This window comes from Pan troglodytes, chromosome 9 (assembly GCF_028858775.2).
Source record: "Pan troglodytes isolate AG18354 chromosome 9, NHGRI_mPanTro3-v2.0_pri, whole genome shotgun sequence".
NCBI classification, from domain to species: domain Eukaryota; kingdom Metazoa; phylum Chordata; class Mammalia; order Primates; family Hominidae; genus Pan; species Pan troglodytes.
Genome location: NC_072407.2, coordinates 112,591,138 through 112,606,909, shown reverse-complemented (window position 1 = coordinate 112,606,909; position 15,772 = coordinate 112,591,138). Strand labels below are relative to the sequence as shown.

The window sequence follows — 15,772 nt, the reverse complement described above, 5'->3', positions numbered from 1 at the left end:
TAGGTATTTGTTTTACGTATTGAGCTTTCAAGTCTTATCAGTCTTTTCAAACCACTGAAAAAGACTTTCATTGAAGCAAATTGTATAGTCCAATTAAGTTTCAATTAGTGGTTTATACTCCTGAATTTTTAAATAAATAGTGTTTTATTATACAAATGAAACTAATTTCATGAAATACTGGTTACCCAAATTGTATAGCAGGTTTTGAGTTGGTGTCTATAGAGATGTGACAATAAAAAGCAAATGTATGATTTTAAGGAGTCAGAGTTTCCCAAGACATACTCCTATGCTAGGATGGGGTTGGAGAATGTATGAATACAGAATATTTGTCCTCTTCTAATGATTATGCCTTATTGGCACTGTCCAGTTCAGAGTGAACAATCACAATCACACCTGTGATTTTGAATAACTGTGTTCCAACCTCTCCAGTATTTGTTTTACACTTAAAGTTAGTGTCCATCACATGCACATGATGCTTTTTATTCTGCTTCTCTTCTTGCCACCACAAAACTCCTAGCACATTATCGTAAAGCCAGACAACTTAAATTTTCCATGATGTTAATCTTTTATTAAAAGATAGGCATGTCATTAAATGCTATTATGCACTATTTGGCCTACCACAAGATTTTAAGAACTGATTTGGAAAAAAAAATGTGTTTGTTTCATTTTCAGCATATCTTCTTTTCCATGACAGATTTCTCTAGATATTTTCATTTCCTATTGCTTAATCTCCTTGGAGTTACAGGTGAAAGGAAGTACTTTTAAGTGAGGGTATGACTACATGACATTTTTAATCAAGGAATTTTCATGAAACTTCTTTTTTTTAAGAAGAGGGGAAACTGTGGAAAGAAGTTTTACCTATATTATATTATTTAAACTATGGTTCTTTAACCAAATGATCAAGGTTAATATCACCAGTGATGTCATGTAGATAACATGTACTCCTTGATGTATTGTGATAAGAAGAACAATTAACCTTGTGATCTTCCTCCCAAAAACCTTTAACTCCAGTCTAATCATGAGGAAATCATTCAACACACAATGAGCTATATTATGCAGGATACCTGACCAGCACTCCTTAAATTCTTCCAGGTCAGAAAAACAAAATCAGTGAAAGACTGAGAAATGGTCATAGATCAGTTACTAAAGAGATATAATAATTATAATGTGGTATTCTAGATTAGCTTCTAGAACAGAAAAAGGACATTAATGTAAAAAATGGTGAAATCTGAAGTAAGTCAAGAGTTTGATAGTAATGTACTAATATTGGTTTCTTAGTTTTGACAAATGGGCCATGATAATGTAAAAGAATAACATTTAGATTCCTCTGAACTTAAACAGCATGAGAACTATGTAGGGAATCTCTATATTATCTTTGTAACTTTTACGGAAATCTAAAATTTCTGAATTTATTTTTTTTAAAAAGTGAAGTGTTGAGGAATTCTGCCTCTGACATGGCAGAGTGAAGTCTTTTGGAGAGGAATTTAAACTTGGAAGTAGGCACAAGTACTGGGTGAGTTTCCTGTTTTTAAGGCCTTAGCCTGAGGGCAGGGTACAGTTACATCATGGTGTAGGACAACTAAAACTGGCAAAAACAATCTTTCTGAGCTGAAGAACCAGAGGACAGAAGCTATGTCATCCACAGCTATTGTGGGATGAGGGGGAGAATCTCAAAAAGGAAAGTAGCAGAGAAGAGAAGCTCCAAATTCTATGTATAAACACTGCCCAAATCTCTGGCTGATCACCAAACCCCACATGCATGAGACAGACTCAAAGCATCTTGAAGCTAAGACTGAAAGAATTGAACTGAGCTGCAACTCATCACAGATGAAATAGAGTTTGTAGCTTCATCTAATCAAGTTAGTTTTATGCTAAAACAAAAATATCAACACTGTTCCACAAATATAACAGAATACAGTCTCCAAAACAAAACATTTGTAATGTCCAGAATACAATCTAAAATATCTTGACATGTGAAGAACAAGGAAAAAGATAATCAATAGAGACCAATCTTGAGATGATTCATATGTTGAATTACCAGAAAAGAACTTTAAAACAGCTTTCATAAGTAAGCATGGCAGGTAAAAGGAAAATTCAATTTAAATTAATAAAAAGATAGGAAATATCAGCAGAGAAATAAAAAATACTAAAAAGGGCCAAATGAAAATTCTAGAACTGAAAACTAAAATATTTTAAATAAAATATTTTCTGAGTGGCCTTCTTTGCAGAATGGAAATGAAAGAGGATTTGGTGAACTTGAAGATTTATCAATACAAATTGTGTAATCTGAGGAACAGGAAAAAAAAAGCAAAGATTTTTTAAAGGAAAAATGTATCACGGACTTGTGGGAATATATCAAAAAGTATAATATACATGTCACTGGAATTACAGAAAGAGGAGCGAGGAAATGGGGCTGAAAAAATAGTGGTTAAAAACTACCTAAATTTGGTAAAAGGCATAAATATACAGCTCACTGAACCCTAGACAGTGTGACTATTAAGAAAACTATACCTAGTCATGTTATAAACAACCGTAAATCAAAAATAAGAGAAAGATCTTGAAAGCAGTCAGATAAAAACAATGCAGTACAAATAGGAAAATGACAATTTGAATTATTATGGCCCTTTCATTAGAAACTATGGAGGTTAGAAGACAGTGGAACTTTTTTTTTTTTTTTTTTTTTTTTGAGATGGAGTTTTGCTCTTGTTGCCCAAGCCGTAGTGCAATAGCATGATCTCGGCTCACTGCAACCTCTGCCTCCCGGCTTCAAGTGATTCTCCTGCCTCAGCCTCCTGAGTAGCTGGGATTACAGGTGCACACCACCACGCCCAGCTAATTTTTTTGTATTTTTAGTAGAAACGGGGTTTCCCCATGTTGGCCAGACTGGTCTCAAACTCCTGACCTCAGGTGATCTGCCTGCCTCAGCCTCCCAAAGTGCTGGGATTACGGACATGAGCCACCGCGTCCAGCTGACAATGGAATACATTTTTTAAAGTGTTGAAAACCGTTTAACCTAGAATACAGTATTCAGCAAAAATATTATTTTAAAATGAAGGTAGAATGAAGATTTTTTAAAAAAACTATAATAATTTATTACTAGCAGAACTGTCCTACCAAAAAAAAAATGTTAACACATGTTTTTCACACTGAAGTGAAAGACAAGAGGGAAGCTCAGATCTTTAGGAAGGAGTGGAAATCATTGGAAATGTTAGGGAAATCTAGGTCATCATCCATTTAAAATTCCATCAGGTAGCAGGTTAAAGAAGCAGTCTCTACTATCCAGTTACTATAATAACTATTTTTTGTAAATGTAGCCAGACACAGTGACTGGTGCCTGTAATCCCAGCTGCTTGAAAGGCTGAGGTGAGAGGATCACTTGATGGGGGGAGTTTGAGGCCAAACTGGTCAATATAGCAAGATTCTATCTCTGCAAAAAAGTCAAAATATTATGCAGGCATGGTGGCATACACCTGTAGTCCCAGCTACTTGGGAGGCTGAGGTGGAGGATTGCTTGAGGCCATAGACCTGGGCAACATAGACCCCATCTCTAAAAAAATGTTTAAATTAGCTGAGCATGGTGGTACCCATCTGTAGTCTTAGCTACTTGGGAGGATGTGGCAGGAGCATTGCTTGAATCCAGGAATTCAAGACTGCAGTGAGCTGTGATTGCACTACTACACTCCAACCTGGGCAATAGCTCTAGCCTGAGCAAGACTCGGTCTCAAGAAAATAAAAATAAAAAGTAAAAACTAATAGCATTGAAATCTAAGACTGACAATTGCCAGAATCTTTGAAAACCTCCCAATTGAGTCAAATTGAGGGAAGAGCAGGCAATCCATGTGAGCTTTTCATGCTTTACCTTGGAAAACAGGGTAGTCACATCTCAAAAAAGCCCAAAAGGAGTTTCATCTCTATCACTACATATACTCTATCACTGCATATACTCTATCACTGCATATACTCTATCACTACATATACACTATCACTACATATACACTATCACTACATATACTCTATCACTGCATATACTCTATCACTGCATATACTCTATCACTACATACACTCTATCACTGCATACACTCTATCACTGCATATACTCTATCACTGCATATACTCTATCACTACATATACGCTATCACTACATATACTGTATCACTGCATATACTCTATCACTGCATATACTCTATCACTGCATATACTCTATCACTACATATACTCTATCACTGCATATACTCTATCACTACATATACACTATCACTACATATACTCTATCGCTGCATATACTCTATCGCTACATATACTCTACCACTGCATATACTCTATCACTGCATATACTCTATCACTGCATATACTCTACATATATGCTATCACTACATATACTCTATCACTGCATATACTCTATCACTGCATATACTCTATCACTGCATACACTCTACATATATGCTATCACTGCATATACTCTATCACTGCATATACTCTATCACTGCATACACTCTATCACTGCATACACTCTATCACTACATATATGCTATCACTGCATATACTCTATCACTGCATACACTCTATCACTGCATATACTCTATCACTGCATATATGCTATCACTGCATACACTATCACTGCATATACTCTATCACTGCATATATGCTATCACTGCATATACGCTATCACTGCATATACTCTATCACTGCATATACTCTATCACTGCATATACTCTATCACTACATATACTCTATCACTACATATACTCTGATTCACCAGAAAAATAGGTGCTGCACCTTGATTTCACAAATAATGGTATGAAAGAATGGGAAAATCAGTCAAAAGACACAGGAAGTACTTGAATCTGACAATGGTCTATAAGAATCAGAAAATAATATTTTAACTTAAGTACCTACTGTGAATCTTAGACTACAAACTCAGGTATGCGTGTTTATTTATAGATCAAATTAAAACTCATCTTAAACCCCCATTTTGCCAAGCTGGTAGGAAATCAGATTTTCTTCTTTACTGGAACTGCTGTTTTTGTAAGGTAGAACTAGAATACAGGAGACTTCTAAGATGCCTCCAAAACAGATAAAGGGCTTCTGACTTTAGTCTATTGTGGTCACTGTTGACATTTTTTTCTACGCCCAGAGTTGTCCCTGTATATCCAGAGATGTTCTGCTGCTTTGCCATAAAGGGGGGCAGGGGGTGGGTGGAAGGTATCTTTGCCGATATAAAAACTTTGGTGCCTAGGACCCAGCCTCCCTAATGACTCCTTAAAACCATTTCCTCTGGGTTCTTTCTGTTTCCTTAGGGCAACTTAACGAGTGACATATGGTTCCCGGCTCACTCTCAGTGATGACAGGCCTCTATCTCCTCCATAATTTGAGAGAATCTTCTAATCTGCCGTGCCCTTTTTATTTTATTTTCCAAGATACACTGCTTTCTCCTGTCCTGGATCTTACTGTCTTTTTAATGGGTTTAAGTATTTATAAAACGCAGAGATAGTCATTGACTTTGAAGTACTTCTATTTTTAGTCCTGTAAAAATGCCTGAGATTAAGAATTACTAAAGAAAGGGAGTCCTGGATTCAGGTATAGAGCAGGGGGGAAAGGGAAATATACAAGAAGATTACACAAATCAATCTCCGTACATTAACCTGACACACTTCATAATTTATATTTTGAAGTAATATATGCTGTTTATTCAAACAAGGGAACACAGCAATGAGAATGAATTGGCCAGGCACAGTGGCTCACGCTTGTAATCCCAGCACTTTGGGAGGCCGAGGCGGGTGGATCACCTGAGGTTGGGAGTTTGAGACCAGCCTGGCCAACATGGAGAAATCCTGTCTCTACTAAAAACTACAAAATTAGCCAGGTGTGGTGGCACATGCCTGTAATCCCAGCTACTTGGGAGGCTGAGGCAGGAGAATTGCTTGAACCCAGGAGGCGGAGGTTGCGGTGAGCCGAGATTGCGCCATTGCACTTCATCCTGGGCAAAAAAAAAAAGTGAAACTCCATCTTAAAAAAAAAAAGAAAGAAAAAGAAAATAAAAGAGAATGAATTATCTAAAACTACATGTAGTAATATAATTAAATCTTTTAAACATAATGTTGAAAGAAGCCAGACACAAAATAGTATATACTTTATGGTTACATTTATATAAAGTACTCAAACATGCAAAACTATTCTGTGCTGTTGGAAGTCAGGATAGTGGAAACTACTGCCTGGAAAAAAACATAAGGGACCTTCCAAGGTGATTTTCTGTTTCCTGATCTGGGTGCTGGTTTATGTGACTGTGTTCAGTTAGTTAAAATTATTCAAGCTGTACATGTAAGCTTTGTGCAGTTTTCTCTATATGTCTTTTATTTCAGTTAAAAGTTAAAAAAATACTAAGAGTCTTAAAGGGGCAATTTTCTTTAACTCCTTTGAAAAAAGTTAGCAGGTCTGAAGCAAAGCTCTTATCTGTTTCTCAACAGATTTTTGCTAAATAAATCCAAGATTTGACATAAGTGAACCTAGAAAATCTATTTTAGAAAAGAGAATACATCAAAAGATAGTAAGGAATTGTGAAAGATGGAAAATGTATGCTCAATGGTAAAAAAAAAAAAAAAAGAAAAAAATGTGGTACACTTTCTGATGACAAATCCTGGGAGATTGCTTATGGAGAAAATTGCTAAACAATAAAGTTAGTGAATAAATGTATTTTTGGAAATAATAAAATAACTAGGATTTCCAACATCTCTAAAAAGATTAGAAAATTAGCCAGGCCTTGTGGCACGCATCTGTAGCCCCAACTACTCAAAAGGCTGAGCCAGCGTGATCACTTGGGCCCCAGGAGTTCAAGCCTACAGTGAGCCATGATCATGCCTCTATACTCCAGCCCGGGCAACAGAGCAAGACCCCTGTCTTTAAAAATATGAGAGAGAAATATGATTTTAAAAGCTTGTTAGTGACAAGACCACATAGGAATAAACTTTAAATTATTTTTAATCTGAAGAATTAAACGTAATAGTGAAATCAGCATAAAAGTTAATACTAATTTAGTTGCAAATGGATTGATCTTAGAAGGTTATAGTTTTTAAGAATAAGTTTTCAATGAACTAATTTACTAAATCATAATCTTGCTGTATGTATTTTTTTTTATGTTTCTTTTCCTAACAACAAACTGGTTTCTGGGCAAAGAGATTTCCATTCACATGCCAAATTTCTCTTAATCTCTGTGTTCTCAATATTAAGCATACTTTCTATTTGTATGGCCGTGTGAGCTACGAAAATAGTAACCCAGTTTCATAGATGTAGAAACTGAGGCTTAGAGGTTAAATGACTTGCCCATGATTGTCTAGCTTGCATATAATTTTGAAATCAAGTGTTAGATTCCAAATCAAGTACTCTTTCCACTATAGGAACTCTCTCACACTGATATAATACCACTTGTAAAAAAGCAGTAAAGTAGAAAAGAGGGTTTGTCTTAGATCCATCCAAAAGGATTTAATAAAACTACATTTGACTGTAGTTTTTCCAAAGGGATATTTCCACTGCAGAGTTCTCCAGAACAGAATTATGCCAAGGTTGCAGCTTATGTGTGCAACTGTATTAGTAACAACAGGTTGTTGATATTTTCATCTGGATTGACAATCCTAAATCTGTTAGCATTTGTATTTTATGTGGTTTAATTTTTCTCTCCCATTTTCTTTGATTGCAGTTCTCCAGAACAAAAGGACAAATGGCTCTCTCTCCTTCAGAGGTATTTTTTCAGTATTCGTATTTTTAATCTTTAACCTTTAATAAATGAATTAAGACCTTTTCTGCAGAGATGTGCCCCAAATTATTCCTCTTCTCCTTAGTAGAAATTGTTCATTTGACCTCTAAATAAGCTGCTGTTTATATCGTACACTAGCTACTTACTTGCTACAAATAATGTTCTCTCATTATATGTATTTCTTAACTTTCTAGGAAGGAGAACATTGAGGTCTAGTTAAATCATTTTAGACAGAAGTTAGTCAATAATCTCCTCTCTCTTTCCATTGTCTCCAGCCTACCAATTGGAGCTAACAGTTTCCTCAAAGTATGTATTAAGTTTCCATAAATGCAGGGTTTTCTGCTAAGCACCTCAAAAATAGTGGTAGTTATTATCCCTACCATTGAGCATGCAGACTAAAATGATTGACTTAGGCTCATCTGTTAGACTTACAGTCCTTCCCTCCCTCCTGTCCTTTCTCCCTCTCCACGCAATAGGATAACCAAGATTTACACCCTACTGGGGAGTTAAATGAGAAGTACAAGGCCATTGCTTTGGTTTGACCTTGTAAAATATTTATTATATATGTTCCTATACTTATCAGTAAGGTGTTGGACCTGTCCAAAGAAGACAGACATTACCCAGAGGTGCCCTAACCTGATTGTGCTTCTCAAACCTCACTTGACATGCCTGTCCTATTTTTTTGTGCCCATGCCTAATGTCCTGAAATTTTGTTTATTCTCTTCCAACCCATAATGTAATCTGACTTTGCTGAGTCTTCTCATCTATCTTTTTAAAAAATAGCATATAAGTATATTGGAAATATTAGCAAAATAAATTGATTTTTAAAATAAGCCATTAGCGAATTCCATCTGACTCAGTGTTGTTTTGGGTTGTTGTTGCATTTGATTAGATACATCAATCTAGAGAAAGAAAAGGACTACCCGAAGAGCATTCCCCTCAAAATCTTCGCCAAGGACATTGGGAATTGTGCCTACGTAAGTGTTTCTAAGCCAGAAAATTAAATTCCAAGTCCCTGCATAAGACAGAACACTATGGATAAGAAGAGAGAGAGCAGGCAGGCAGGCAGGCTAACTGTGTATGTGCTATGGAAGGTAGGCATTTAGAAATACCACAGGGGGAAAATGCATTTTCCTGGTTATATGTATGTCTTCATATATATGAAAAATAAACCCTAGAGAAAATGAAGCAAGAGAAATTCATATGAACTACGGTATTAAACTTTTACGCTTGGAAAGAACATTGCTTGTGACATGTCTCTGTCCTCCCTCTGGCATGAATATTTCTCTGAATCCTTTCAATAGCAGCTGCAGAGGCTTGTAGTAAAGCTGTTTCCACAAGGAGTATTTCCTATTATTATTAAGCAATTTTTTCCCAACTTGTCACTCTTAAGCAGAAAGTGGTTTTGAAAAGTTCTTCATTCTTTAAGTTTTTAGGGATTGAATCCCTTAGGTTAATAGGAGGATGATCTAGGAGAGGTGACATTTTTAAGGGATCAGCATTTTACTGCTTCACAGTGTTTATCATATTGGTCAAATAAATATTAAGTCTTTAACCCCAGCTATTATGTATAATTTGATGACTGAAATCATAGTACAAGAGATAAATGTTATCAATTATGAAAAATATGAAAACTTATGAATATTTTATACTATTAACTGTCATACTTCACAACAGCTCTAGATCACACAGAATAGTTTTATTTGTGTGTGGAAAAATATGTAGTGCAAAATAGTTATGTTTTGGGCAAAAGCAAAAGTTATGCAAATGTTCTGACCAACTCCTGAATGCCAGATGTCACTGCTCGAGGGAAATACTCAAATTTTTATAGTATGAGACTACAGAGATCTCCTGTAGCAATGTAAAACAAAACAAAACAAAAACACTGTTTTTTTCTGTCTGCTTTGATTCAGTTGTGGCAGTTGGTTACATTCAGGATTTCCTGGAAAATCCCTTAAATTTTTTTTGACACTTTCTTTTCGGTATATGGAAACTGTGTACTTGAGAAAGGACTGATGTCCCACTGTCATTTTGGAAGAGAAGATATGTGGTCAGGTTGGGTGCTCTGTTTTTATCACTAGTACCCTGGTTAAGTCAAGGATGATGTGACGTACTCTGTCCTTTGCTGTCTAAAGTAGCTTTCATAACAAGACTCTCATTCAGGGAGCCCTGCCTCCAGAGTGATTCCCCCAAATAGGAGTGCATGTGGGGGAAGCATTCTTTGTCTTTGCCGTCTAGTTATACACACCTTGTCAGTAAATTATGCTAATATGGAACAAAATTGCCACATTTTCAGTTTTGTCTGTTATTTGTTTACTAGCCAAAGAGTTCTATCTGCTGAAATTCATTTGTTTTGTATACTGGAAAGGATGTAGGAAAAAATGTACTTTCTATAATTATGTTTTGAACATATGTGCCTAGTATTAAGAAAAACTATTATCTTAGAAACCAGGTTATTGGGAGGATAGATTCTTCACGTTATAAGACTTCATGGGAGAGTTTCTTTAAATTAAATGGAAAAAATTTTAGACTTTTTTAAAATCAGAAGCCTTTTTAAAAATTATCTCTCAGTTTAAAGCCCAGTATGTCTTATACCTATGACACTCTGGTAGAAGACAGACACTGGGTTGAGTGCTCCAAAGACTCCCTGTTTCACTCTGAGACAATTTTGCACAATCCTTGGGGCTACCAGGAACACAGTTTGAAATTGTGCATTTTAAATGCTTTTTTAAATTAAAATTCAATTAAACAATTTTTAGAGGCAATTTGTCATATCAAATAATTCACTCATAGAGAAGAAATTCTGTTAATGGAAGGATAAATAATGAATTATCAGATTTCATTTACCTTTATTTTTGTATCATTTTTGTATTTATGCTACTTTTTTGTGCTATTTAATCCTTCTCTGTCAGGGACACAGCCCTAATTGCTGATTTAATAATTCTCATGTGTAAAACCTATGTATGTAGCAAGTATTTTTTTACAATGTAGCATTGTTTTATATTTAAATAATGTATTTTGGAATTCAGCGATCTCTATAGATATCTCAGAATCTTGTTAACTCTTTTTGTTTGTTTGTTTGTTTGTTTTTTGGTTTTTTTTTGAGATGGAGTCTCGCTCTGTCGCCCAGGCTGGAGTGCAGTGGCGCGATCTCGGCTCACTGCAAGCTCCGCCTCCCGGGTTCAAGCCATTCTCCTGCCTCAGCCTCCCGAGTAGCTGGGACTACAGGCCCCCACCACTACGCCCAGCTAGTTTTTTTTTTTTGTATTTTTTTTTTTTTTAGTAGAGATGGGGTTTCACCATGTCAGCCAGGATGGTCTCGATCTCCTGACCTCATGACCCGCCCACCTCGGCCTCCCAAAGTGCTAGGATTACAGGCATGAGCTTGTTTAACTCTTTTACTGTTTGCTGCAAATTGTCTATTTTTAAGTAAAAGTATTCAATATAGTTTAGCACAGAGCTATTACAGATATTCTATTCATTGGCAGAGTTGATAATAGAATTGAGCTTTCTAAAATTTTCATTTCTTTCTTCTAGACTCATTGGTTTTATGTCCTCCAAAGATTTCAACAATTAAAATCTTAGTGGCCACAGTGTGTGACACATGGAAAGTTCCCAATAGTGACTTTTTAAAATTCTAAGCTTTAAATGTCTTTTGTAACCAGTTATTATCCTGATTTTACCTAACCTGACTTTATACCACTCAAAGAAATAAAACCCTGTATTGTGAAAACACTACTAAGGAAGAAATAGAAAGAGATTCAGCTCTTGCCTTTTTTTATTACCCATTGCCTTATGGAAATACAATTATGGAAATAAGACAGAGGACCAACCTCACTGATTTATTTTTTTAATTGAGAGCTGGGTCCATGTACTCTCTCTGAAATATATTTAGTCTTTCTTATTTGCTTAAGCTTTTATATTCTTTAAGCCATGCATCCTTTAAGAGAAATGTTTTATTAGAGGGCATAATTTATAAGGGAATGAAAGCAAATTATAATCAAAGGTTTGTGTTCTACCTAAATCTTATGCTTTACTTTGTCCACATTTGAAATCAATATTTGCCTTTCGATAATCATTTGACAATGATTATTTGTTAACCTGTTTTAAAATTCATTATTTTATAGCTATATTTCTTATTTTTTTTCTACAGTCTAAAACTATAACAGTAATGAATTCAGATACAGCGAATGAAGTTATCAACATGTCATTACCAATGCTAGGGATAACTGTAAGTTATTCTGCTAGACAGTCTTAATTAAAAATAAACTTTGATTATTTAAATTTATGTAAGTATTTTCCTTCCATCATAAGACAGCTGATTATTAGAGATACCAAAGTCATATTTTATTCCCCAAAATATAGAAAATAAGAACAGTAAAGCTTTAATATGATTAATATATGGGTGGTGCTGTTCTCCTATTTTAAAATCTGTGTGAACTGAAAATTATAAGATTGGACTGTAATTTTAAAGTGACAATATGTATTTTATTATATATGCTGTATATATATACAAAAATTTTTTTGGTATAAAGTTCTTAATAAAGTTTCATCCTCCTTCTCCCCTTGCTACTGGTCACAATTTGACTTTTCCCCTATATAATTATCCTGTTATTATCCCAAGACTCAATCAGTCTTAGGATGATGAATTCTGAAGAATTTGCTCTATAATAGAATTTTTCATAAAACCATATTAGCTGGCTACAAGTCCTAAGGATGATATGGCTAATACCTCTGATAAATTGGTAAATAAAAAGAGAAGCTTTGAATTAGATCATGGATTTGGAGAGCTTTAGTGTGCACACCACATTCTTCCATGTTTTACTTTTAGCTTTGTACCTTTCTGTTTTCTGCGATAGAGGTGAATTTTTGAGAATTTTAGGAGTGGAGAAGATTAGAACATTTGAGGATGAGGTAGAGGAAAGAGAACTGGAAGACTGTCCTCATCACCTTGCTACCAGTTGTATAAACACCACACAATGAGTACTTTCATTAAAGGGAATGACTTTCAAAAGGATGATAACTAAAGGAAGCACTTAAAAACACTATTCCTTGAGTGAGATTCTCTGTAAATATGAAAGTACACTGTATATAAGCAAAGCTAAATACAATTAATAATATTGTAGAATACTATGGCATGTCTTAAATATGTGTCACGTTACATCATTCAAGGAGCACTGTTTCCAGAGCAATTCATGACACATATTTAAGACATGCCATAGTATTATTAATTGTGTTTAGATTTGCTTATACACAGTACTATAGTAAGCCCTTTAGAACTCACGACAACCAGAATTTGGGATAATCTAATCGTTAAATTTTGTAATATAAATTTGATTACATTTAAAATATATGCACTGGGTAAAGCAGTCACCTCCATTAATTTCTAAGCTATATGAGTATATTTTGGAAGAAAGTAGAGAGTTTTAGAGGTATGTAGAGGAATTACTGACATGATTCATTCTTTTATCTATGCTTTTCCTTTGGATAAAATTATTAATCTCCTCAGACCAAAAAAAACTGTTAATTTAACTAGGAATTGAGACTATTTGGTTATACCAGTTTTAAGGGATTATTATTACAGTGTTTTCGGACACTATATAAAAAGAAAGGATTTTTATTAGATTGGCCTTCCTATTTACAACACATGTTTTGACTAGGAGGGATGGGGCAGGGAGGAAGTAACAGATAAACTGAGTATGGGGGGTGGAATGGTTTTTATGGTATTGTAAGGGAAGGGCCATGATTTTTTATTAGAAGTTAAAGGCAAGGATATGAAATATTGCCAACAGGCTTACCTGTTCTAGCTTCATTTAAAACATTTCTGTTTTATCATCCCTCCTAGAGGATTCAGCAAAATCTGTATAATTTAGTATCATTTCTTTCAAGTGGGATTTATAATGTTGCTGGATTATAATTCTGCTAGTGAACAGTTTTATTGTTTTCTATGACTGGGCCTATTCTCTAGAACAGAATTCTTGTCCTTTCTTTCCCCAGGACTGAACTTGCCTAAACTAAAGCCAGTAGAGGTTGTGCCAATTACTTATCTCCTCAAAGCTTCTTGGTCATTCTCCTGCTCAGAAGCAGCTGAGCTAATAATCAGCCTTTGAGATATTACTTTTTAATCATAGACATAGCGGTGTTTGTGGTTTTCTGGATAATAAGGTTGTCTTTGCAGGGGCATGTTGGAGGTTAAGCCCAATATTCTCTGAGAAGTGGAGGGACATAGCAGAAGTCAGGACTCTAAAGAAGAGATTAGCCTTTAAGAGCCAGGAAGATTGTTTTTCCTTTATAAAGGGGCCCAGCTATGATTTTACACTCTGTAGGCTACCTATATAGTGAAGGCCTGATTCCACTGCAGTTCATGGATCTCTAACTATCACTGGGTAGGGGGCAGGAGGGAGGACACATAACCAAAAAAAAAAAATGTGTCCTCATTCAAGTATCAAATGTGAAAGATTTATTGTGACATTTAACTCTTTTATCTCTAAGGGCTCTGAGAGAGATTACCAGTTGTGGGTCAATTCTGGCAAAGAAGAGGCTCCATACCCACTCATTGGTAAGTTTTTGCAAAAGTCTAAGATAGCATTGATTGTGTTTTAATTATAATTCTAAGTGTCTCCGAGAATTGGTCATATGGTCCTAAGCTTAAATACTATTAAATATGAAATTTCATGGTGTTCATTTAATAAAGATCTATCAAAGATTTACTATGTGCTAGACAAATAATATCTCCTCATTCAAGCAGCTAATGGTATAGTTGGGAAGAGAAATATAAACTTTTCGCTCTGCTTTTTCATTTGACAAACAAGAGTTATCCTGCCAAACCTTTTTAAATTTTTTTCTAAGAAAGAAATATGTGTTGGTATTTATTTTTCTCCATACATTTATTTTTCATATTCAGTTTTTTAATTTCCTGTTCCCTTACCTACTATGTGCCTCTATGGAAGACCACCTAAAATACAACCATGCATCTTAATTCATCAGTGAGTATGTAATACCTGCTGTGTACCCAGAACCTTCCTAAGAATCATGAAGAAAATCAGATTAACCCATTTAGACTCCTAAAAGTCTTTATTATCTGCTACTTCAGTAATTAAATTATTTTGCTATTTCTCTAGTCAGATTTTCCAGCATTTGTCATGAGGAATTATTGATAAATATGTTCCATTTTACCTTATTTAAGTCATTAGCTAAAAAATATTTCTTGATCAGTAATTTCATTCAGTGTGGTTAACAGAAATAGAACAATTAAAATAAAGGACAGTATCTTTACCAGATCTTGAGATGATGACGATGATAATTATGATGATGACAATTTCTGTTAACAATTTTAAATGCTTACTACCTGCCAGACATCGTGCAGAGCATATTGTATGCATTATTTCATGTAATTCTTTCATTTGTCTATGAGGTCACAACTGTGTAATTCAGTGTTTCAAGTGACCTTAGTAATCTAAAACCAAACTTTTCTACAAATGTATATGCTCAGATTTAGAATACAGAAAGTGATCATGCACAGAGCTAAAGACAAAATTGACTGTATTTCAGGTTTTTAATGTCATTTTTGTAATAGTCAATGAGCAATAAAGTTATTAAAAATCAAACACTTGAAATAATTGTTTTAATAAAATATATTAATGAAAACTATGTAGATGGTAACTTTTAGGCTTATGACAGCCCCAAGCTTCCTGACTAGCTCTTACTGAAAAACAATGAGACATAGGACATTATTGTCCCATGATTTAGCAGCAATGCTTAATCATTATTTTAATGTGTTCTGCAAACCTCAATTGTAGATTAGCTGCCGGCTATTTTGATAAATTGATTTTGTTTTATTATTGTCATAGAAGCCTTTTTCTGTCTTAATCTCTGGAAGCTGCTGTAGTACTTGATATTAATGAAACATTGACATTGTATGCCTAGACCAGCTGAAAAGGAAGAGTAAGAGTTCACTGAGTTACATTTAGTGATAAGTCAGGAATAGAAGGGAACTTGCTCTCTGTACTTAAAAAAAATCTACAT

General features: G+C 34.8%; 1 protein-coding gene across 5 annotated transcripts in view; it reads left to right on the top strand.

Moving 5' to 3' along the window:
• ARHGAP20 (Rho GTPase activating protein 20) overlaps positions 1-15,772 on the top strand; it is a 134,909-nt gene that overhangs the window by 88,550 nt on the left and 30,587 nt on the right. For 4 of the 5 annotated variants that reach the window (XM_063784498.1, XM_063784496.1, XM_009424136.5 and 1 more), the window contains exons 5-8: positions 7,691-7,732; positions 8,640-8,724; positions 11,901-11,978; positions 14,240-14,306. In XM_063784498.1, coding sequence (XP_063640568.1) covers positions 7,691-7,732; positions 8,640-8,724; positions 11,901-11,978; positions 14,240-14,306 — 272 coding nt within the window. The remainder of the gene's footprint in view (positions 1-7,690; positions 7,733-8,639; positions 8,725-11,900; positions 11,979-14,239; positions 14,307-15,772) is intronic. The other variant, XM_063784497.1, reaches the window with a different exon arrangement.